This window comes from Octopus bimaculoides, chromosome 20 (assembly GCF_046866305.1).
Source record: "Octopus bimaculoides isolate indiv1 chromosome 20, ASM4686630v1, whole genome shotgun sequence".
Lineage (NCBI taxonomy): Eukaryota > Metazoa > Mollusca > Cephalopoda > Octopoda > Octopodidae > Octopus > Octopus bimaculoides.
Genome location: NC_142947.1, coordinates 34,818,906 through 34,842,948, shown reverse-complemented (window position 1 = coordinate 34,842,948; position 24,043 = coordinate 34,818,906). Strand labels below are relative to the sequence as shown.

The window sequence follows — 24,043 nt, the reverse complement described above, 5'->3', positions numbered from 1 at the left end:
ATATCGCTTTCTTACAAATTTTTGATCTTATTTCAACACCAGAAAGCAATATCATATTATACGAAGATGGGAAAAAATGTCTTTTTTTTTTTTCTGTAGGAGGTTGCCAGAATGGATTGGCAATGGCAGAAGATGCTGATCCTGTTGAAGGGGAAGAGGAAGAAGCCACTGTAGAAACAGATGATGGAGCAAGCGAAGAAGCAGGGACAGTTGAAACAGAATCTGCAGTATCAGATAAAGTGAGTCATCCCTCTTGAGGTATAGTGGCTGAGAATTGTCTTTTTCCATTCACTCCATAAATGTTAAAGTATCAAGTTAAGTTACACAAAAGTTATTAAAGTGTCAAGAAAGCAGAGGAACAAACGAAATATGTCTTGCAGTCTTTACTTACATGCTTTTTACATTTTGTGTTAAAATCCTGCTGATATAAACCTTGCTATTCATCCTTCCAGGCTTAAGAAAGAAATAAAATACCAGTCGAGTACTGGGGCCTCTTATAGTTGACTATACCATGCCTTCACCCAGATGTGTGAAGGCATTGTACCAACGTTAGAAGTCTGATAAAAGATCAGTGTGATCTGGTGATAACTCCATTCCATTCATTAATTTTAATATAGTGTGGCCATTGCCAGTACCTCCTGACTGGCCTTCGTGCCGGTGGCACATAAAAGCACCCACTACACTTTTGGAGTGGTTGGCATTAGGAAGGGCATCCAGCTGTAGCAACTCTGCCAAATCAGATTGGAGCCTGGTGTAGCCATCTGGTTCACCAGTCCTCAGTCAAATCGTCCAACCCATGCTAGCATGGAAAGCGGACGTTAAACGATGATGATGATATTGCATGCATGTGTATTTATTATGTGCTATTCACATAGTAAAAGTAAAAGGCTTAAGTTGATGTGTTAATGATGACCAGCACTTAATATCTGGTATAGGTGTCTTGTCAGTGTCCTATTTAGCTGTGACCTGTAGATACCAGGTTATCTAGTGGCTAATATCATATGCAATCAACTGACATCTTATTGATGAGGAGATTGATCTCATCTGCTTCAGGAACTAACTTTGAGATCTTTTGGTGTGCAGAGATTTATCATGCTATCTATATTCCTGTAACTGGGTTTAGTAATAAGGAATTATGAAGGTTAACGACTTCAAAAAATTGGAATCCATGGTTAACGAATTTATCAAAATATCCAATGAAAAGCAATGAGATTTTGCTTTATAGTTTTGAAATAGGAATTGAAGAAATAGTTTAATAAATGGGTTTATTTTAGAGATGGACATCTTATTCAATTTAAATCTTATTGGTGAGATTCAATTTTGTCACTTTTGATCATTTTTAAGAGTTTCTGCTACTAAAACTTTTGTCTTCTACTTAAAAACTATCCTAGGAAATAGTGTTTAAATTTATTATGTTTTTATTTCAGGGAGAAGAAGAAGATGATGATGATGAAAAACCATTGAGTGCATCACCTTTTGCTGATACCTACATTCTTTTCATCAAGCCAGTGACATCTACAGGTGAGGATATCTTCAGAGTAATTATTTGAAAATATTCTGCCTTTGTGTCAGAAGTTTAGAATCTGATTACTGAGCACATTAATTATCAATATTAATTAATCTTAGACATAACCATAAATTATTAATCAATAGATAATCAATGCAAAACTTTAGCTATCAAACTGAGCTTACATATTCTGTCACAATACATAATTCGAATATATTATATAGTTATAATACCAATATAATTTCTATATAATGCTTTCGTGGCTTCATTGATAGGCTTTAAATGTTTACATAATTGTTGTGAATATTTGGACTATAGCTACTGGTTATAAAGTTAAATTTTTAAACTATGGATACCTTCTTTACATTTGACAGATATTTGTCAAATGTAAATAGTGTACAGAATTCCTCATCTCTTAAATATAGAACTGAGTGGACACTTTATAATGATTAAGAACTTTCTTGTACTTCAAAGAGTAGTTAATGATACTGACATAGTTTTAGACTCCAGGTAAAAATATTTTACTTTTCTCTTGAAGTATTTCTTAGTCTTACCCAGAAACACTAAATACTATAACAGTCCACATATATTTTAGCAGACTGGAGGGCCACGGTAATTAGTAGTCAGATGTTGGCTAAAATAACTACCCTACTCTCTCTCTTTCTCTCTCTCTCTCTCAGCCACATAACTTCTGAAAGTAGTGTTAGTTTGTTATGGCCCAACATTTCAAGTGGTAGCACTTTGTTTAGTCATTTCATCTATTTCTTATATAGAACTGCCAGCTGGAAAGCCTGTCCGGATATTAGTTGGTTTCACGAATATTGGCAAGAATGACTTTACTGTTGACACTATGGAAGCTTCTCTTAGATATCCTCAAGACTTCTCATTTTATATCCAGAATGTAAGTGCCACAATTTCCTGAAATATAATTTATTTGTATGTGTGTGTGTGTGTGTGTGTGTGTGTGTGTGGTTATGCATTTGAATTTTTTTAAAGACCCAATGTCAGATGTCTGTGAGATGTTGTGTATTTATGTTGGTGATTATATATCTGTGAATGATCACGCAAGGCTGTGGAGTCAGTGCACAAAACCTTTGACTCTAATTCTTTGATTTATGATTGATTAACCACTGACCCCCCCCAACCATGCCTTCTCCTTTTTTTTTTTAATCAGACTAACCATATTTCTTACTAATGATTGCAAACACAAATTTGGCTAGTGTGAATCATTAAGGTACTTTTTATCACCCTAACTTGTTTAAGTTTGGGGTTTAGAGGCATGATATTGCTTTTTCTAAATATAATCTGATCAGTTAAAACTAATTAGAACAAAACCTACAAAATTAAAAGAAGCAGTTTTAAGTAAAGGATATAAATGAAATACACACACGCACATACACATACATAAACACTATGAAAAATACTTGTTTACTATTTCTAAAATCTAAAGTATGCCAAAGTTAAAACTAAAGGAGCTGAACACTCAAAGCGATTTACACAATAACCATTTTAAAAGAAATAAACTGAATTAGATTCATAGCCCTTCATTTCTGAGAATAAAGCATTCTTTGAATATAAAATTATCATCATGTAATAAAAATTGTTTTAAAATATTGGAAAGTTTATCCTTACAGAATTTATTATAGAAACATCACCATTTTCATTTTGATGTCTACTTTTTCAACCTCCACTCGTTTCCAAGTGAGGTTGTAATCTCCCAGTCTATTAAACAACTAACAGTCTGGACAGGTTTTAAGTGTGGAATTGGAACACCATTTAAGGAGCCTTTTATTTACAAAGATTGTGCAACATGTCATGTAGCCTGGATACTCTTTCAAAGTGGACTACATACAAGCTAATGGTGCCAACAGGAAGCCATTGTTTACAAACCAGTGAATATGATGGAAACACATACACATGAAAGGCTTCTTTAGTTTCTGTCTACCAAATCTACTTACAAGGCTATAGCAGAAGACACTCACCCAACATGCCAATAAGTGGAACTGAAACCAAAGCCATATGATTGGGAAGCAAATATCTGAACCACACAAGCATACCTGTGCCTACATTACATCAAAGCAACAGCTAAATCAAAATTCAAAATCCAAAATCAACTGATGTTATATTCTTAGAAACAGTATTTCTTCTACCAGATCCTTTTAAATAGAAGTTCTTATTTGATTGTTTTCAGTGCAGAAATATTAAATTAGTATCTGTCAAACTGGAAATTTTGAGACATTATATTACAATTTACATTTAACTAGTGTTTGTACGGTTTTACTAACTCCTACCCCAGCAATCCAATAATTGCTTCTGAATCTGATTCCACAGCTTTGTGATCACACAGAATATTTGATTGAGTAGTCAGTCTATATTTTAACTTAGATATTAATTTCTTTAATCTCAGACAAGCTTCTGTATAACCAATTTCTTGTTCAAAGAAATTCTCATCATCTGCACTATTAAGGTTTGCTTGTTGATGGATTGACAACATTTTCTGTTGCAAATTAGATCCAGATGCTGGTTTTGCTTCATGCTTTGACCTCTGACTTCTTGGAATAGTTTTGTGGTTAAATTATCAAGTAGAAGTTTATTTTTTTTAAGAAAACCTCATAACAGGTTGAGTTGTTTACTGTATTTGTTAAAATTCTATTCTAGGAGAGCAAGATGTTCCAAGATAGGTCATGTTTTTCTGTCTGTGACTGGTTTCATTATTAATAGTTAAGCTTGCTGTATGCTTTTTTGTGTTTGCTACTGCAGCTTTGCTATAAGTTATTGAGACCTAAACCATTAGTTTCCATGAAGTCAGCAGCATCACAATTGTACTCATTACTAAAACTGATGACTGTTCTGTAGAGTGACGTTATTATTGTCAGTTGTGTAAATATCACTTAAGATATAAGTAAAACCTTATTTATCTATTTAACATTAATTTCTTTCAGTTCACCACTGTTCGTTATAACCAAGCTATAGAGCCCAAAAGACAGGCCAGCTTTGAATATGAATTTATCCCAAATGAAGCTTTACATGCTCGACCCTTTGGACTTGTTTTGAATATAAATTACCAGGATGCAGTGAGTTTAAATTTGATAAATAATCTATTCTCAGTACTGTAAAATTGTGGTAAATAAGGGTACAGGAGTGTCTTTATCTCCAATTCATTATCATTCATAAAGAGGAAATTATTTTCATGCACTTCTTTTTCATTTTTATCAGCTTTTAATCCTGAAAATAATCTGTTATCTCATTGTCACTATCATATCTACCATCATTATCATTCAATGTATTCATGTTTTGCAGTCAGAAAGACAATTCTATCCAGTTGTCTTTCCTTACCATCACCTACTATTGTCTTAGTCTGTGTTCTTCACATCACTTAACTGTATTTTGTCTTTGTAAATGATTCTTGATCCTATTAATTTCTAATCGACTCCTAACTACTTTAATGTATGCTCTTCTACTCACTTTGTGTGGATGTTTAACCTTTACAAATGTTGTTTTGTGAAAGGAATCTCCTTAATTTAAAAAAATCTACTCCTCTAAATTACAGCTGTTATGCTGTCATCAATATTTCAGGCAGGTTGAGTGACCACATAGAAACACACTTGGTGCAATTAATATTATTGTTATTGGTTTCTTAAAACAAATTAAATGGTTTAAAACTTTAAATTCAACAGCAGCAATAATAATAATTATTATTATTAAAATTGTTATAATCCTTTCTACTACAGGCACAAAACCTGGAATTTGGAGATGAAGCTAGTCAATTACCTTGAGCCCAGTGTTCCACTGGTATTTTATTGACCATAAAAGGATAAAAGGTGAAGTCAACTTCAGCAGAATTTGACATCAGAACGTAAAGAATAACAATTCTTTCTATGATAGGCATAAGGTCTGAAATTTGTCGGGGAGGAGCCAGTCGATTGCATAGACCCCCACTGCTCTACTGCTGTCTATTTTATCGACCCCGAAAGAATGAAAAGCAAAGCCAACCTTGGTAGCATCTGAATGATGATGATGACAACAATAATAATAATATTAATGTTCAATTTGTTGTTACCAATGATTATTTCTTTAATCCTTCAACATTTATACTGGCAATATCCAACTCAAATATTCTACCTGTTTTATAGTTCAAACTGCCCAGATCCAGCTTCTCACACATACCTTAAGGTGTTGTTCTAAAAAATAATCAGATCTTCAAAATGTCAAAGCTACAAGATAATGCATGATTAATTCAAAACTATGTGAATGAAGTGTCACCTTTTTTTTTAAGGTGGTAGGAGATGCTTTGGGGGAAATTTTACTGCTTTTTCTAGCAAGACTCGACTGCCAAAATATTAATTAGCTGGCTCAACTGATTTCAGTTTGCTACCCATGCCAGCATGGTAGGTGGGCATTAAACAATGATGATGATGTGTTACCAGAATTTTGATAACATTGTTTGCATCTGCTGCTTGCTTATCCAAGTCATGCACAGCATTCTGTTGGTATTTCTCCAGTCAAATGCTATCTAACATTTAGCTATATTTCACTATACAAACACACACACATTCACTCACCCAAACTCTGAGGTCTCCCATTCCTCTTCTCACTTTCCTCCTTCGTTCATTTTCTCCCCATCTACATTTCTGCCTTTACCCTTGTCTTTTGTCTTCTCTTCTCCCCACCTACTCTCACTATGACCCAGTGTGTGTGTCTCCACTTCCTCCTCCCTTTTCACATTAATCCTGCAATGTAAACAGGTATCATAAATTCAGTATCATTTGTTTCTTTTTCTCTTTCCTCTCTGATTTCCCTTCCTTATCTTTGATAAAAGCTATAGCCCAACCTGTTAAATCCTTTTCTAGTTCTTTCATGGGTATATTTGTTTCCAGTGTACACACTTTTCAATTGTTTCGTTTCGTATTTCTTTACTTTTTCTACCATGAGTTTTACTTGTCTAACTTCACTTATCATTTACTTGTTTGTCTCGTCTGTACGTCATAATATCATTTTGTTTGTGTTATATATCTAAATATCTATCTAACTATCTATCTAGGTAGGTAAGTATTTAACGAGCTTTAGTTCAAACTAAAATGCAAGGATACCTGAGCTTATCTGAAATGTATTTTATGCTCCTTGTTTAACAAATACTTTACAATACACCTAGGTATAAATTGCATCTATTATATCTAATACAAATATCAATTAAGCCAAAACAGACAATAGAGCTTGGTGCAGTCTTCTGACTTGCCAGTTCCTGTCAAACTGTCCTACCCATGTCAGCTTGGCAGACAGATGTTAAACAATGATGATGACAACCTTTTGATTTTCAGATAGTAAATGTATTTACAGTGCAATATATGACCACTTGATTAACAAGACCTATCTTGGAATATTTGTTGGTCTAACACTGTTTTCCTTCTAGCATTTAGTAGGGAGTAAATTAGAAACAAAAATGTTTTTTAAATAGAAATTGGAAACAACATTTAATGGTCAGCATGAGTAAAGATCATCATCATCATTTAAAGGCTGTTTTCCATGCTGACATGGGTTGGATGGTTTGACTGAAAACTGGTAAGCTGAGGGGCTGCACCATGTTCCAATCTGATTTGGTATAGTTTCTACAGTTGGATGCCCTTCCTAATGCCAACCACTCCAAGAGTGTAGTGGTTAGGGTTACAAAACACTGGCATCGGCACAACTGCAATCTCACTTGGTTTAATAGTATATTGCCAAAGGTCTCAGTCACTTGTCATTGCCTCCCATGAGGCCCAAAATTCGAAGGTTGCTTTTTACATGCAATTGGCACGGATGCAAATTCTTTTCCTGTGACAAAAGTATGTCTAACCAGAGCACCTGTACTAATATAGTTGGAATAATTACTCAATTATTTTAGGCAACTAGCCTTTTCAGCACACATTAGTTAGTTTTGTACACCAGTGGTAAACTATATATGTGCAGCGTGCACAAGCACACAGCTTAGAGAAAATAAGGATCTAACAGACTAGAATTGACCTCTTTTCAGGAAGGTAACTTTTACCAGACTGCTGTATTCAATGAGACTGTCAATATTGTTGAAACTGATGAGGGCCTCGATGGAGAGACGTAAGTAATATATGTTTCTATTCACACACACACACACACACATGCATGCTAGTATTATTTCAGATCTGTCAGGAATATACATGTATCCGCTTTTTTCAAGAAAGGAAGCAGAAACTCTAATTAGGTCCATATTCTTACAACAGTGGTTTCCACTAAAAACACTCTGCCATCCAAAAGCAGACATGATATTATAGGCTTCTTTTCACCTTGTCTACCCAAGTTCACTCACAAAGCTTGAGTCAGCCCAAGGTACAGTATAATGGCATCGAGTAATTATGAAGCAAACTTCTTAATTCTATGGTGATACTTTTACATGTTTCAATCTTTGGACTGCAGCCATGCTGAGACATTTCCTTGAAGGGTTTGCTTGAACAAATTGACCCCAGTATTTATTTTTTGTCTTTAAGACTGATACATATTCTATCAATATCTTTCACTGACTCACTGAGTTACAGGGATATAAACAAACCAATATGGGTTGTCAAGCAATAGGAAGATGATCATAAACTTACACACTCTCTATCTATACATGTGCAAATAATGGGCTTCCACACAGTTTCTCTCCACCAGTTTTACTCACTAAACATTAGTCAGCCTGGAGCTATAGTAAAAGACACTCACCCAAGGTGAGTGGGACTGAACCTAACACCACATGCTTGCAAAACAAGCTTCTTAACCACACAGCCATCCCTGCACCTACAAATGCTTCATCAAAAATTTACTGATTAGGAAGGTAATTAGATGCCATTTAGACAAATGCAAATTAGTTTTGGAATATTAATTGCTTCAGTTGATCACCAAAGCAGAAAATAGGCTGTATCATTCATGTTGGATTAAATGCCAAGTGGTATCTGTTCTGATTCTCTGTGTTGGGAGTTCAAATCTCAGCAAGATCAACTTTGCCTTTCACCCTTTCAGGGTCAATAATAAAGTACCAATCTAGAGTAATGGATTAATGGAACTGTTCCCTGCTCTTTGCATATTGACAGCAATGTCTGCAACAACACTGGTGCCAAACTGTATTAGCCTAAGTTGGTAACATTTTCCCTGGATAAACATCAGAGGCATAGAGAACAGAGCCTTGTATGCATGGGTAACCTGACAGTCTTCCACAAAAAAAAAGATCTTTCTCAGGCGTGGCTGTGTGGTAAGAAGCTTGCTTTGTAACCACATGGTTCTGGGTTCAGTCCCACTGCATGGTATTTTGGGAAAGTGTCTTCTACTATAGCCTTGGGCTGTCCAAAGCTTTGTGAATGGATGTGGTAGACGGAAACTGAAAGAAGCCCATTGTGTGCATATATATATATATATATATATATATATGTGTGTGTGTCTTTTGTGTCTATGTTTGTCCTCCACCACCAATCAGTGTTGGTATGTTTAAGTCCCCATAACTTAGTGGTTCAGCATGAGAGACCAATAGAATAAGTACCAGGCTTAACAAAAAAATAAGTACTGGGGTCAATTAATTTGAGAATGTCAATTTATTCATTTGAACCTCTTAGTTTCACTTTTAACCTCATTTACATCAACTTGTTCACTGCTAAATTAATGAATCAAAATTTGCTTATACAGCAAGTAAATATCTTAATGACCTGTGTACTTAAATGCCGTTACCATTTTTTTAGTCTAAACTCCTGCTTTAGGACAAATCTCAGTGTAGGGTATGGAATGGATTTAACAAAGATGACTGCCAGTTTCTTTTCTACTCTAAGCACGAGACCCAAAATTGTTCACTGTGCAATAACAATTGACAACTGTACCATTTTAAGACTCAATCCTTGTTGAGGACATCATCATTTAACGTCCACTCTCCATGCTGGCATGGGTTGGACAGTTTGACTGAGGACTGACAGGCCAGGAGGCTACACCAGGCCCCAATCTGAACTGCCAAGGTTTCTACAGCTGGATGTTCTTCCTAATACCAACCACTCCAAAATTGTAGTGGTGCTTTTTATGTGCCACCAGCATGGGAGCTAGTTAGGGGGCACTGGCATCAACCATGTTCAGATGGTGCTTTTTACATGCCACCGACACAGGAGCCAGTTAGGGGGCACTTTGTAGTTTTTTTTTTTTTATCTTTCCATTATTTAAATGTACCTCTATCATGGTCTGGGATCTTTCTTTTATCTCTTACTTGTTCCAGTCATAACACTGTGGCACCACCTTGAAGAATTTTAATTGAACAAAGCCTGATACTTATTCTAGTGTCCTCTTTTGCTGAACTAATAAGTTACAGGAACATTAACACACCAAAACTGGCTGTTAGGCAGTGCTGGGAGACAACCACGTGCACACACACACACACTACTACTACTACTACTTTCAATTTTTGTCTACCAAATCCACTTAAGGCTTTGGTCAGCTTGTTGCTATAGTAGAATACACTTGCCCAAGGTACCACACAGTGGAACTGAACTTGGAACCATGTAGTTGGAAGCAAACTTCTTACAACACAGCCATACCCAGATTATATATTGTGTTTGTGGAACCCCAATAAGTTTTTGATTAGTTGCTACTATATCAAAGAAGGCCTTGATATTTGAACTCTAAGCATAAAGTGCCAGAACAAATACTGCTAGATATTTTGTCCAATGTTCAAACAATTTTGCCAATCCATGGCCCTAAATCATTATTACCTTAATTGTTGTTTCCAATTTAGGTGCAAAGCTAGCAATTTTTGAGTTGGGTGGTATAGTCAATTACATTAACCTCAGTACATAACAGTTTATTTTATCAACTTTGGAGGAATGAAAGTCAGGATTGAACTCGGAACATAAAGAGTTGGAAGAAATATTGCAAGGCTTTGTGTCCAGTACTCTAACAATTCTCCCAGTTCACTGCTCTAAATCATGTGTTAAAATATTGTAAAATCTGTCCTGTAATTAGCTATTATCAATTTTTGATTTAAAATGTGAAAACTGCCTAAGAGTTGTCTTTTGTTTTTGTATTAATCTTCATTCCCACTTTATCATCATTTAATGCTCACTTTCCATGCTGGCATGGGTTAGATGGTTTGACTGGAACTGATAAGCCGGAGAGCTGCACCAGGTTCCAGTCTGATTTGGCAAGTTTACTACAGGTGGATGCCCTTCCTAATGCCAACCACTCTCGGAGTATAATGGATGTGTTTTATGTGCCACCAGCAAGGGTGCCATTTACATGACACCGGCAACAGCCACGTTCTCAAGCACAGCCGATTTTGAAAGGTGTCAGTCACTTGTCATTGCTTCTGTGAGGCACATTTCCAGCAACGGCCACAATTATGATTTCATGGATGCCATTTACATGGCACTGGTAACAGCCAACTATTTGTAAATTAACATAATCCTTTCAATACTAACCCACCTGAGGCTGTCCTTGGTTTTGTGCTACAAAACCTCCCTCTTTTGAAAGTGTTCATATTTAAATTAAAACCTTTCATCACAATTTTTGTATGAATCTGTTCCTTTTTAGTTATGCCCCAAACACCAGTTTAATAATTGTTGTCTTAGTAAATCCTTCCAAATACTTAGTTATTTTCAAAATTAATTAAAAGTTATTAGGAAAATGGTCACAAAAGAATGAATGTAGTTTATGATTTGTGAATGTAGTTTGATATTTCTGTTTCACATCTTTAAATAATTTATTTTCTTTTTTCAGTTTCTTTCTCTATGTTTTCTTGGCTGCTGTCATTGTCTTGATACTCGTTGGAGCCCAGCAACTTCTAGCTTCATTTGGCGTAAGTAGAAATAAAGTCAATTTCCATGATTTTTTTTGTTATTTTGTTGTATAATGTCAAGATGAACAAGATACAGCTTTTCTGGTTGTAGGGTTTAGATTTCATATACTAGAGCAAACATTGCTGCCTACAGTGTACACAAGCCTCTTGTTTCTTGGATCAGAAGTTTCCTGAAAGACTATACCATTACAACATATCAACGGGGCTCTCTCTTACCTGCATTCTAACAACTTTTATGTACCTGAATGTCTCCCACACTCTGTCTATTAAAGGTGACAACATTTTGTGGCCATTAACAACACCCATTCATATGCAGTTGGCACTCTGCTTTACACCTTAAGCTTACACTAAATAATGAAGCTCTTAAGATTATCTTTCGATTGGAGACATGACAGCTAATCTACACATCTCATTACATATCAAAGGAAACAGTCTTTGCTTCACCCTCAATGGTTGTGAATAACAAACCTCTAAAACATTAGATACTCAGCTTCACATTTTTCAATAACTGCATCAAAAAGACTATGATTCGTCCTTACATTTTGGAGGTACTTTGGCCTTGACCAGTTGCTGACCCTACAAAGCTGATGATCATTTTGGAGTACAAATCACATAGTTGACTGTACTACTTACTGTACACACTTTTAATCTAAGCTGCTTCCAAAAGGTCATTTGGCTGGTTGACAAAAATTCTGCAATCACTAGTTTACAGATGCAGTTTCTTTCAACACTATTACTGTAATCTCTGAACTGTTTTCTCTCTCTCTCATTGTATGTATATATATATATATATATATATATATATATATATACACACACACCTACCTTCTCCTCCTACACCATCACATATTTTGCATTAAATACTTTGCCTAATCCTTCATTTCTGGAGCTCTACATTTCACTCTCTCTACACTTTTTCAACATAAACCTCATCAAAGGGGGAAGGGCAATATCCTATCTTATTTATAAAGAACTGTACTAAAAATCACCAATTTCAGAAATTATTACTCATTACTTTTTGCCTTGAAAGTGTAGAAATGATTTGCTGAGATACTAATTAACAGAAACTTCAGTACATAGCATTTAATGACAAAGTAAAGAAGATAGGCTCATTTCATTTCAGAGAAAGACGAGAACAGTAAAGCCAAGAGTGACTGTAGAACTTGGTACAGAGAAGAACGATGTAGATTACGAATGGCTCCCAAAGGAAATACTTCAAGAAATGAGTAAGTAAATCTTGTTTCAGTGTTCTTCAGTTTGATTGCCATTATTTGGTAACTAGATTGTTAAATATAGCTTATAAAACGATAACCATCTAATTAAAACCAAGATTAAATTTAATATTAGCAATAATCTTTGAAATAAGTCAATGTAATAGAAGTTTTACATTGATCTAATTAAAAATTCTGGAAATCTGTCAGAAATACAGTTTTCAGTTCAAACTAAACCCTTGGAGGCAATGAAACAATATACAGATTGTGATCTAAATACGAGGCTTAAAATGCAGGATATTTGAATTATTCTAAAATGATGTAAAAAGCAAATTTTTTATTCAAAGTTTCTGTCTAATTATCCATTAAAGCAATGATTCATTTGTTTGTTAGTAACTAACAAAACAACAACAAAAACTGTATTAATCTCTTATTTCATAATTTTAAGCCTACATATCTTTGAGGCAGGACACAATGAGCACATCCCTATTTTTATCTCTTAATAAGCAAAATAACTCTTTACTTTCCTTTAGTGTTCATTTTTAATCTTACTAGTGTAAAATAACAAGATTAATTAGGTTAGGTGAATAAGGTAGAAAATCATCATTATTAATAGCATAGTTGAGGTAATCTCCATGCTAGAGAACTTACTTGCTTTTACACCATCCAGTTTCTTCTGGGTTCAAATTCTTTCATCCCTCTAGTATTGACAACTGTTGAATTTATGATATTACCTTGTACAAAAATGGTCCGGTGTCCAGTTTAAATTATATATTTCAGTATTTTAGTTACTTCTTAGTTAATAATGTCCATAATCTAGTTATAAATTACTAGTTGGAACTGAATTGTTTATGTTATTGCTATGTTCTTAGTTATGAAACATTGGCACTTGTGCCGGCGGCATGTGAACAAAACTTTGGACCGACTCCTGTGCAGGTGGCACGTAAAATACACCATTTGAGCGTGGCCGCTGCCAGTACTGCCAGACTGGCCCTCGTGCCGGTGGCACATAAAAAGCACCCACTACACTCTTGGAGTGGTTGACGTTAGGAAGGGCATCCAGCTGCAGAAACTATTTTCCAGATCAGATTGGAGTCTGGTGTAGCCATCTGGTTCGCTAGTCCCCAATGAAAACGTCCAACCCATGCTAGCATGGAAAGCAGATGATAGATGATGATGTAACATCATTGCCTTTTCAAACTTGGAAAGTATTGAAAGCCTCTAATTCTCAAACTGTATGTGTGTATACATTTTCTTTTTCCTTTCAGACCGATCCCCCCGCAGAGGGACCCCAAAGGTATCACCAAGAAAGCGCCGTCAAAACAAGCGCTTTACAGGAGCTGGAGAAGAATAACAGAGTTGTTAATTAAACCAAGGTTAACAATTCTTAAATTTTCTCCTTGCCATGTTGTTAGGAGAGAAACTTTTCTACTTCTAAAAATAAAATTTATTCCACGAAAAAAGTCCAAGTTCCCCCAAATTATAAGTAGGATTTTCCCTTTGTATGAATGTTGAACTAGAGGAATAAAAGGACTTAATTTCTAACTAAATTCTTCATTTTCATTTTTCTAACCAACTATTTTGTTTACTTCATAAATGATGTTCTATAAGTATCATATGTAATGTATGTACACTGTTGATAGGCCAGCTACTGTGGTATTTGTCCTGAAATAACATCTATGGTGGACGTGCAGCATTAAAAACACTATATCAGAGGGAGTGGGAGAAAACATCATCACTGCAGCACATCCATAAGAAAAGCCACATTTTCCAAGCATTTGGTTATTTTTTTAATATAATCAAAAGGATTTGAAAGGTCAAGAGCTAAAATCAAACATATTTCCTTGTGCCAAAAGGAAAGAAATTAATTACAATTAAGTAATTAACATTTTCTTAATTTGCTTGTCATTGTCATCATTTTACATTTGCTTTTCCACATAAGCATGCGTTAGGAGTCATCACAGTCCAAGTCAGCTTTTGATCAGTTTCTTCTCTACTAAACAGTTGGAGAACTCCATGTTGTAAGTTCTGTTTCTAACATGATTTCTATGGTTAGAATCCTTTCCTATCATCAGTCACTTTACAGAGTGAATTGGATGCATTTTATTGTGACAGTGGTACTAGAGAGATTGTTTTGTTCCAGCAAGACAAATAAAAAGAGTGAGTATTAAGTAAAAGAGGAAGTAAAGGTGGGAGAGTGACAGACAGATGAATGGTGATTGCTGATAGGGAGATTTAATAGAAAAGACTCTGGCAGCATGATAGAATATTTTTTTTATTGTAAAATAGAACTACTCCTTTGGACCCATTGCTTGAAGTAGTGTTTCCTAGTCTCCACATTTAGTTCACTCTGCTAATTAAGATTTTTAAATATCATAAAAGTTTAATTTTCATCAACTGTCACCAGTGTTAAGTATATTTTCATTTGAAGGCTCAAGAAGAAAGTCTCTGATATAATCTTCCTGTAGTAAACTGTAAAAGACAGGAACATTGTATATTGAACAATGCTTTTTTTTTTTCCCCCCTCTAAATTTAAATATAAATTTATTTAAATAAAAAATTAGTTCAAAATATTTTGTAATTAAAAAGACCAAAAAAAAATTTTACCTAAATCAAATTAGGGAGGAGTGTTGAATAATTAAACTAATATTGAAACTCAACTGAATGTTCTTTTTCGTTAGTTTGAATTATATTTCAGTTTACAACAGTGTTTTAGTTTTATTGAAATTGCAAATCAAAAGTAATAAAATAAAAATTGAAATTCAGATTCAAATTAATCTTGTGGTAAGATAATTAAAGATTGCTAGTCAAACATTATTTTAAAAAATTCTTCACAAACCTTATATTTGGTTGAGTCATTTGAATTGGTAAAAGATCTGGCTCATTCTGAGTGTAGAAAGAAAAAAAAGAGAAAATAATTGTTAGACATAAATTGCTTATTTTTGTTGCTTTAATGAATGCAACATTTTGGATTTTAAAACCAATAGTTATAAGGCAAAAAGAAAAATACATTTCAAATTATTCCTCTCAAAGTACACTGTTATTTAGAAAAGTTATAAGGAATTTCATATTGATTGGTCTGCTAGAAACAGCAATCAAATTTCCTTCAATCACACAGCCATCTTAAAGGAAGGATATATAGAGGCTACATTATACTATCAGGAGTGGGGGGGAGAATGGTCATTTGTCTGTTCAATCCGTGCTATGTGGGGTCTACACAACAGCTGCATTTACCTGGAAAAGTGCAGGGAGAGGTTTCAAACTTTATCAATAATTTACATTATAGAAATAGGTCAAGCTAGTAGAACAATTGAGGGTAGAATTGGTTCAGCATCATACAAAATGCCTTTTTCTTATTCATCCCATTTCTGTTAAGGTGGTAAGTTGGCAATTGCAAAAGAGCCATTGCACCTCATGAAATAAAATTAACATTCTCATGACTCTCAGTGGCCTACTGTAAGGTGCATGAACAATAAGCCATTATTTCACTGTTCCAAGTTATTACAGAACAACTGAGGTAGTATAAAAATACCTTAATAAAAATGATCAAACATAGTTCAGGCTTTAAAATATATCTTTGACTTATTTTAGTCGGACTGGAGCATAACCTCGGTACTTTTTTTCTTTTCCAAATACTGGTACTTATTCTATTGGTCTCTTTTGCTAAACCACTAAATTACAGGATGTAAACACTCCACCATTAGTTGTCAGATGATAGTGGAGGACACACATGTACATACAAAATCCACTCTCAAGGCTTTGGTTGACCTGAGGCTATAGTAGAAGACACCTGCCCAAAGTGCCACTGAACCTGGAATCATGGTTGGAAAGTAAGATGTATTTGATGATCTTAATTTATCAAAAAGACCACTATCCAATAAAATACTCAATACATTTTAAAATGCAGAGTTTATTTTATTTTGATATTGACTCAAACTACTTGACCTCTGAAGATGTGCTTCTTGGTCCCTGATACATCTTCAGAGGTCATATAGTTAGATCCTTGAAGATTTAGAAAATATGAAACAGTAAATTTTGTATAAAGTCAATATTAAAATAAAATAAATACAAACTTAACATTTTAAAATGCAGTTCTATATTTAAGAGATAAGGAATTATGTACATTATTTGCATTTGACGGATATTTGTCTTCATTTTGTTTGCTGTTAACAACATTTTAGCTGATATACCCTTCAGCCTTCAGTTGGAGTCTTGGAGAAATTTTGAACCTGGGTTCTCATTCCTAAGGTATTTTTTGATATTATTATTCAGGTCATTGCCTGGAATCAAACTCAGAATCTTGGGGTTAGTAGCCCTCGCTCTTAACCACTACTAAACCCAAGATTCCAAGTTTGATTCCAGGCAGTGACCTGAATAATAATAACATCGAAAAACACCTTAGGAATGAGAACCCAGGTTCAAAATTTCCCCCAAGACTACTGATGAAGGCTGGAGGGTATATGAGCTGAAACGTTGTGTTAATAACAAACAAGATGAGGACAAATATCCGTCAAATGTAAATAATGTATTGAGTACTTTATTGGATAGTTGTCTTGATAAATTAAAGATCATCAGATACATATGTATATATACGTGTGTGTGTGTGTGTAATCCAGTCCATGTTAACAGGTTGATGAAATTTAACAGAAGCAGTGGTAGGGTAATTCCATTATTAAGATGTAAAGAAAGACCTTCAACTCAGGATTGCAAAGTAATGGAACAATAGTTAATTTATACAGGTACATATTGGTAAGTTGTACTCATTGTGTTTTTCAAAAACTTGGTGGAATAAGTGACAGTTATGTGAAATGTTGAAATATCAACCTTACTTGTAACGTATATTACCAAGACGAACTGTAACTCTAAAGTCAGATAAATTCTCCAATTTGGGACGTATTTAAAATAGCAAAGCAAAAAATTTTAAAATCCCGCTAAATTTTACTTCAGAAGCCTTAACCTTTTTGATACCAACCTGCCTTCAAATCTATTATATAAACATCCTGTTATCTAAATTAAAATATCCACCAAAACTCTGTTAAATTACGTTCCAAACACCAGCTTAATAGTGGCAGCTATTTTACTAAATTCTACATTATTTTCAAAATCAATTGAAACAAAGGCAGTGTGTTTGAACAGAAATATAGCGAAGATCAACTGATTTTGTTTGTTGAATTAAATGTTTTGTTGGTGTTGAAATTTCATTATGATAAAAGTATTTACTCACCATTTCTCGTACCATGGCTCGACAACCGAAACATAGGTGGTCAGAGATATCAACATCATTGCTAGAACAAAAATAACAAATTCTCTTATAGGATGCATGGTCAAGATGGAAAGAATAAATATCATTGAAATATTTTTAAAAAATTGTAATTTAGAAGGGATCTTCTCTGGAAATAAAGGTTAAAAGAATATGATGGGATTTAACAAATGCTTTTTGCTTTAATAATTTCTTTCAAAATAAAGTGCAGGATATCACCATCATTTAACATCTGTGTTCCATGCTGACATGAGTTAGATGGTTTGACAGGATCTGATGGGTCCAAGGACTGCATCGTGCTCCAGTGTCTCCTTCAGCATGGCTTCTGTGGTTGGATGCCCTTCCTAATGCCAACCACTTGTGTGCTTTCTTCGTGGCACTAATGAGGTCGCCATGCAGCTCACAAGATTACAAAACAAAAGGAGATGAAGGACTAAAGTATGAAAGAAGGGGGGGGGGGCTTGAGTGCAGGTTACACAACCATGTGGTTCTGGGTTTGATCTCACAGTGTGAATCAAACAAAACTGAATGAAATTTGGTAGACAGAAACTACAGAGAGAAGCCAGCCAAATTCATATATTTACATATATTATAATCACACACGTATGTAGATTGTATTTAATTTTGTCCCTTGATACCAAGGTGTACTTTGCTCTTTTGCTTTTTAGTAACAGAGTACTGAGAGTGGTATAATGAACTAAAACATTCAAATGGTGATGCCTCAGCATGATGATAATCAAATAAATTGAAACCAATCAAAGAACACAATTCACCTGACACAGGTAGAAGGCCCTGTTTGATCTGTAGAAAATGGCATAGGCAGAAATAACATAAAATATACCCAGTGTAAGCTATGGGTACATAAGAGGTAGAGCAACATCAGAGGAAGGTTAACAGGGAAAATAGCTTTTGTGTGTGAAAGATGCACAGGCACAATTAACACTAAAAATGTACAGAAAATAGACTCCATCAAATGCTGGGGGAAAGCTAGAAATAGTTGATAGCTTCTGTTACCTAGGTGACCAAGTCAGTAGTGGAGGTTGATGCTCCAAGAGCATAGCTACTAGAATAAGAATAGGCTGAGCAAAGTTCAGAGAGCTTCCACCTCTGCTGGTAACAAAGGGCCTCTCTCTGAGAGTGAAAGGCAGACTGTATGATGCCTGTGTGCAAACAGCCATGCTACACGGCAGTGAAACATGGGCTGTAACTGCTGAGGACATGTGTAGGCTTAAAAGAAATGAAACTAGCATGTTTTGCTGGATGTGTAATGTCAGTGTGCATGCACAACAGAGTGTAAGCATCCTGAGAGAAAAGTTGGGCATGAGGTATCAGTTGTGGTGTGCAAGAGAGATGACTGTGCTGGTATGGTCATGTGATGCATGTGGACGAGGACAGCTGTGTGAAGATGTGCCACACTCTAAAGGTGGAAGATATGGGATGAGGTGTTGAAGCATGATCTTCGAATGTTGGGCCTCATGGAGGCAATGACAAGTGACCAAGACCTTTGGCGTTATGCTGTGCTTAAGAAGACCCATCAAGCCAAGTGAGATTGTAGTCATGGCTGATGCCAGTGATACATAACTGGCATGTAAAAAGCACCCTTCAAATGTTGGGCGATGTGCTGTGCTTGAAAAGACCTGTCAAGCTAAGTGAAATCATAGTCATGGCTGATGCCAGTGCCGTTTGACTGGCACCCATGCTGGTAGCATGTAAAAGGCATTGAACCTCACAGTGGCAGTGACAAGTGACTGAGACCTTTGGCCCTATATCATGCTTGTGTAGACCTGTCAAGTTAAGTGAGAGCATAGTCATGGCCGATGCCAATGTCACATCAATGGCACCCATGCCGGTAGCATGTAAAAAGCACCCACTTGAATACCATTAAAAACAATTGCTATCATTACCAATTAAATAATTTTGTAAATGTAACTGAATATATATATATATATATATATATATATACATATATGGATGCAGATGTGTGGCTGTATGGATACATAGTTTGCTAGTAACCATTTGATTTCACATTGTATCCTATTGCCTGGCACCTTGGGGCTTCTATAACCTCAGACAGATGAATGCTTTATAAGTGAAATTGGTAAATGAGTAGATGGAAACTAGTTGTTTGTTTGTGAGTGTGTAGATAGATAGATAGATAGATAAATAAATATGTGAAAGTGTATGGCCTAGCAGTTAGGCAATTGCACTTACAATTATGAGACCATGGGTTCAATTCCAAGACTAGTTGCATGTTGTGTCCTTGAGCAAAACACTTCATTTTACATTGCTCCAGTCCACTTAACTGTAAATGGATGACCCTGCAATGGACCAGAGGAAATGTTGGCCTGCTCGCCCAGCCAGCAGGGTGGTATCATTCAAAAGTTAAAATGATGCAAAGTCCATTGAGACCAGAGATGTATAACAACATCCAATAGTCTGGTCGATCATGCAATATATAAATATATACAAATATATAAAGATGGTTGTAAATGAGCATCAGCATCATATAAGCGAGAGGTTGTTTGTTTTTATTCTTCAGTGTAAAACATATCACACTTTCCAGCAGTGTTATTGTATGGGGCTGAGACATGGCAAACAACAGTTTTAAGTCAAATAAGCAAATACAATCATTCATCAACAGGTGCTTGCGTAGTATACTTAAAATTAGATGGCCCGAACACATAAGCAATATGGAGTTATGGCAAAGAACGAATCAAGTTTTGATTAGAGAGCAAATATTTAAGAAAAAGTGGAAGTGGATTGGTAGCACAATTAGAAAGGACACACCAAATGTAGCGAAAAGTGCTTTACAGTGGAATCCGGATGGATATAGAAAGAGGGGTAGGCCTAAGAACTCATGGCGTAGATCAACAGAAAAGGAACTAGAGAAAGGGGGACATTCATGGCAGCGTATAAGTACAGAAGCGAAAAATTATGCGACATGGAATTCAATTATAAGTGGCCTATACTCAGTGTTGGAGGGTTAAAGGCAAGAAAGAAAGAAAGAAAAACATGTCTGGCACACAGGAAAATATCACTTTACTCAGAAACAGTGGGGGTTGGTAACAAGAAGGGCACCAACTGTAAAAAAAATCTGCCTCTACTTAACCCATGCAATCATGGAAAAGTGGACATTAAAACAATGATTATGATGAAATCACTGTCTGATGGAATGGTAACTTCTCACAGATTGCAACATACCCACAAAATTTGAAAATGTTTCATTTCTCTACAATCAAATACCCTGAGGTACACAGAACTGAATATTCTAACAAGACACACATCAAACTACAGTAGATATAAACTCATAAACCTTTGTCAGTCAAGAGGTCAAAAAGGCAGCGAGCTGGCAGAAACGTTAGCATGCCGGGCAAAATGCTTAGCGGTATTTCATCTGCCGGCCGTTACGTTGTGAGTTCCAATTCCGTCGAGGTCGACTTTGCCTTTCATCCTTTCAGGGGTCAATAAATTAAGTACCAGTTACGCACTGGAGTCGATGTAATTGACTTAATCCCTTTGTCTGTCCTTGTTTGTCCCCTTGTGGGCAATAAAGAAATAAGAGGTCAAAAAAGTTAAGAACCTCTTTGTTAATATTCTGTAAAGGGAAAATGTCTAAATGAATGTAAACCAAGTTAGGGTTTTAAATTTACCTGTTGCAGCTACTTTCACCATTCACTTGCTGTTCTTGAATGCCATTGGAAAGATTATATGACAAATGGAGGGCATTGAGAGCAGATGATTCAGGGACAGCAGTATCTAACAAACCCTGTAACAAAAAAAAACAGAGAAATAATCAAGTAAATCAATTAAGCACAAGATTGTTAAGAGAAGAAAAAATTATAGAATATCAATACATTTCATCAATTATCAGAATATCTGTAACATTTTCATCCAGCAGTATACATATTTACAATATTTATCTTTTATTTTTTTACTTGTTTCTGTCGTTAGACTGCGGCCATGCTGGGGCACTGCTTTGAAGAATTATTTTTAGTCAAATGAATCAACCCCAATACGTTTTTGTAAAGCCTGGTACTTATTTTATCAAGCCTTTTTGCTGAACTACTAAATTACAGGGACATAAACACACATTGTTTTTTTTTGCTGAGCAACTGTTATGGGCTGAAACACATGCACAGATAGTGGGCTTCTGCACAGTTTCCTCCATCAAACTCATTCCCAAGGCATTGGTTGGCCTGGAGTTATAGGAGGAGACATTCATCTAAGGTGCTGTGCATTGGGACTGAACCCACTGAACCCCATGCCCATGCAGTAAACTTCTTAACCTCAAAGTTTTATAGTTTATTAAGACCGTTTTTTTTTTTCAGACACAGACAATCCAAAGATAATCCAGGGATAAATTTGGCTTCAATTTTCTGTTTACTTTCTATCTTTAGAATTTTCTTTGATCCACAGAAGCAATGAAAGACACTTGCAGCATTACTGCAAGTGACCAAGAGAACAAGATACAGGAACAGCCATGTGCCCTCCTGAGCCTCACCTTAGGCTTTTGTCAGTCAAGAGGTCAAAGACGTTAAGAACTCCATTGTTAGCAAAACAGCTTTTTCAAAAGTCTTGTATGCCATGGGCTGGAATTGTAAAATTCCTTCAATTGGCAATATTTCCATTACTTATTCCATTCAAACAGAGATGTAATAGCATCTACAGTTCTATATTTAAGAGATGAGGAATTATGTACATTATTTACATTTGACGGGCATATGGCATAGTGGTTAAGAGCACGGGCTACTAACTCCAAGATTCTGAGTTCGATTCCAGGCAGTGACCTGAATAATAATGATAACAACAACATCGAAAAAATACCTTAGGAATGAGAACCCAGGTTTGAAATTTCCCCAAGACACCTGATGAAGGCTGGAGGGTATATCAGCCGAAACGTGTTAACAACAAACAAGATGAGGACAAATATCCGTCAAATGTAAATAATGTAATAGTATCTGTTAAATAATTATTGAGATGTACTTGTTTAGTAAGTGAATTCACCTGAGTTGATGAATGTCAACTAAAATAACTGCACTGTGAAGTCATGATACATGGATGGATATAGGATTTAGAAGTTTAACAGATAATCAAGAAGATATCTAAAGGATTTTCAATTTTCAGAATAGAAATATACAAATTCAGTCTAGACTGAAATCTAAACAAAAGCGTAAATTGTACTCACCTTACAAAGAGTACACTTGGACCTTATTTCATTATTTTGTTGTACATCTAATTTTTCACTTGTCCTGAAGTGATATAAGAGTAATAGAATGTAAACCAATTTAGGTATTATTAATAATTTTTACACAGAGAAAATACAACAGATTTATAGATAAGAGTTTTAATTACTGTTTTATTTTATCTTAAAATGATACAACACCTTAGATCTTTGAAGAAGCAAGAAATGAGAGCTTGGATATGAAATATAGATATTATATTATTTCTTTTTACTGATTTGTGGAAGACATGACTGTGTGATATTTATGCTTATCTAAAATGCATAAACAGTTTAATTGAAGTGAAATTGTTTGAAGTAGGATTCAAAACTGGGTTCACCATTTTTATAAGATGAAAATATTAAAATCTATTTTTGTGACAACATTTCAGATGTTACAACTTCTACCATAAAAGTTGAATAAACTGGACTTCAGTCAAACTTTCCATGTCAAGTTAAATTCTCTGATCTAAGTCAGGTAGAAATCATTGATTTAGACCTCAGTTTGTCATAAGCCCTAGGACTCAACAAGCCAGAGTCTAATCTGGTTTTTGTGGTGACTGAGATGACAACATTAAGATGCCAGTCTGTTGCAGGTTTAACTTTCCACCTAATGCTGGAAATCATTTACAATGGAGATGACTGGAGCAACATGAAATGAAGTGCTTTTCTCGAGAATATAATGCACTACTCAGGCCTGGAATTGAAACCACAATTTTATGATTGTGAGTGCAACACTCCTAACCATTATGATCATGTACCTTCACAGAAATCATTGAGTGCTGAACTGAATCCTTTAGTGTATTTAATTATTGCTGCCCCTCTCCTGGATTAAAATCCATTCAGATAAATTCTGCCTTTCATCTCTCAATGACTACCATAACCAGTAATAAACTAAGTAATAGTCAAGTAGATAAGCCTTTAGCATTCAGATTTCTGTCAAATGCAGTGCTTATTTATTCACATTATTTTGAATTAATCGTGCACTATTGCATAGCTTTGAAATTTCAATGATGTGATTATTTTTAGACAGACA

General features: G+C 35.2%; 2 protein-coding genes across 3 annotated transcripts in view; one reads left to right on the top strand and one right to left on the bottom strand.

Annotated features, from left to right (window-relative positions):
- Positions 1–14,079, top strand: part of LOC106871296 (translocon-associated protein subunit alpha) — a 29,125-nt gene extending 15,046 nt beyond the window's left edge. Inside the window, exons 2-9 of the mRNA XM_014917680.3 lie at positions 100–239; positions 1,428–1,521; positions 2,281–2,408; positions 4,450–4,581; positions 7,518–7,597; positions 11,240–11,318; positions 12,442–12,544; positions 13,798–14,079. Coding sequence (XP_014773166.1) covers positions 100–239; positions 1,428–1,521; positions 2,281–2,408; positions 4,450–4,581; positions 7,518–7,597; positions 11,240–11,318; positions 12,442–12,544; positions 13,798–13,883 — 842 coding nt within the window. The 3' untranslated portion in view covers positions 13,884–14,079. The remainder of the gene's footprint in view (positions 1–99; positions 240–1,427; positions 1,522–2,280; positions 2,409–4,449; positions 4,582–7,517; positions 7,598–11,239; positions 11,319–12,441; positions 12,545–13,797) is intronic.
- Positions 1–24,043, bottom strand: part of LOC106871297 (cytoplasmic tRNA 2-thiolation protein 2-A) — a 56,292-nt gene that overhangs the window by 12,111 nt on the left and 20,138 nt on the right. Inside the window, exons 11-15 of one of the 2 annotated variants that reach the window (XM_089338339.1) lie at positions 22,975–23,038; positions 21,440–21,555; positions 17,754–17,814; positions 15,369–15,415; positions 14,786–15,001 (exon numbers count right to left, since the gene is read on the bottom strand). In XM_089338339.1, the coding sequence (XP_089194465.1) occupies positions 14,923–15,001; positions 15,369–15,415; positions 17,754–17,814; positions 21,440–21,555; positions 22,975–23,038 (367 nt within the window). In that variant the 3' untranslated portion in view covers positions 14,786–14,922. Of the gene's footprint in view, positions 1–14,785; positions 15,002–15,368; positions 15,416–17,753; positions 17,815–21,439; positions 21,556–22,974; positions 23,039–24,043 lie in introns of those variants that run through there. The other variant, XM_089338340.1, reaches the window with a different exon arrangement.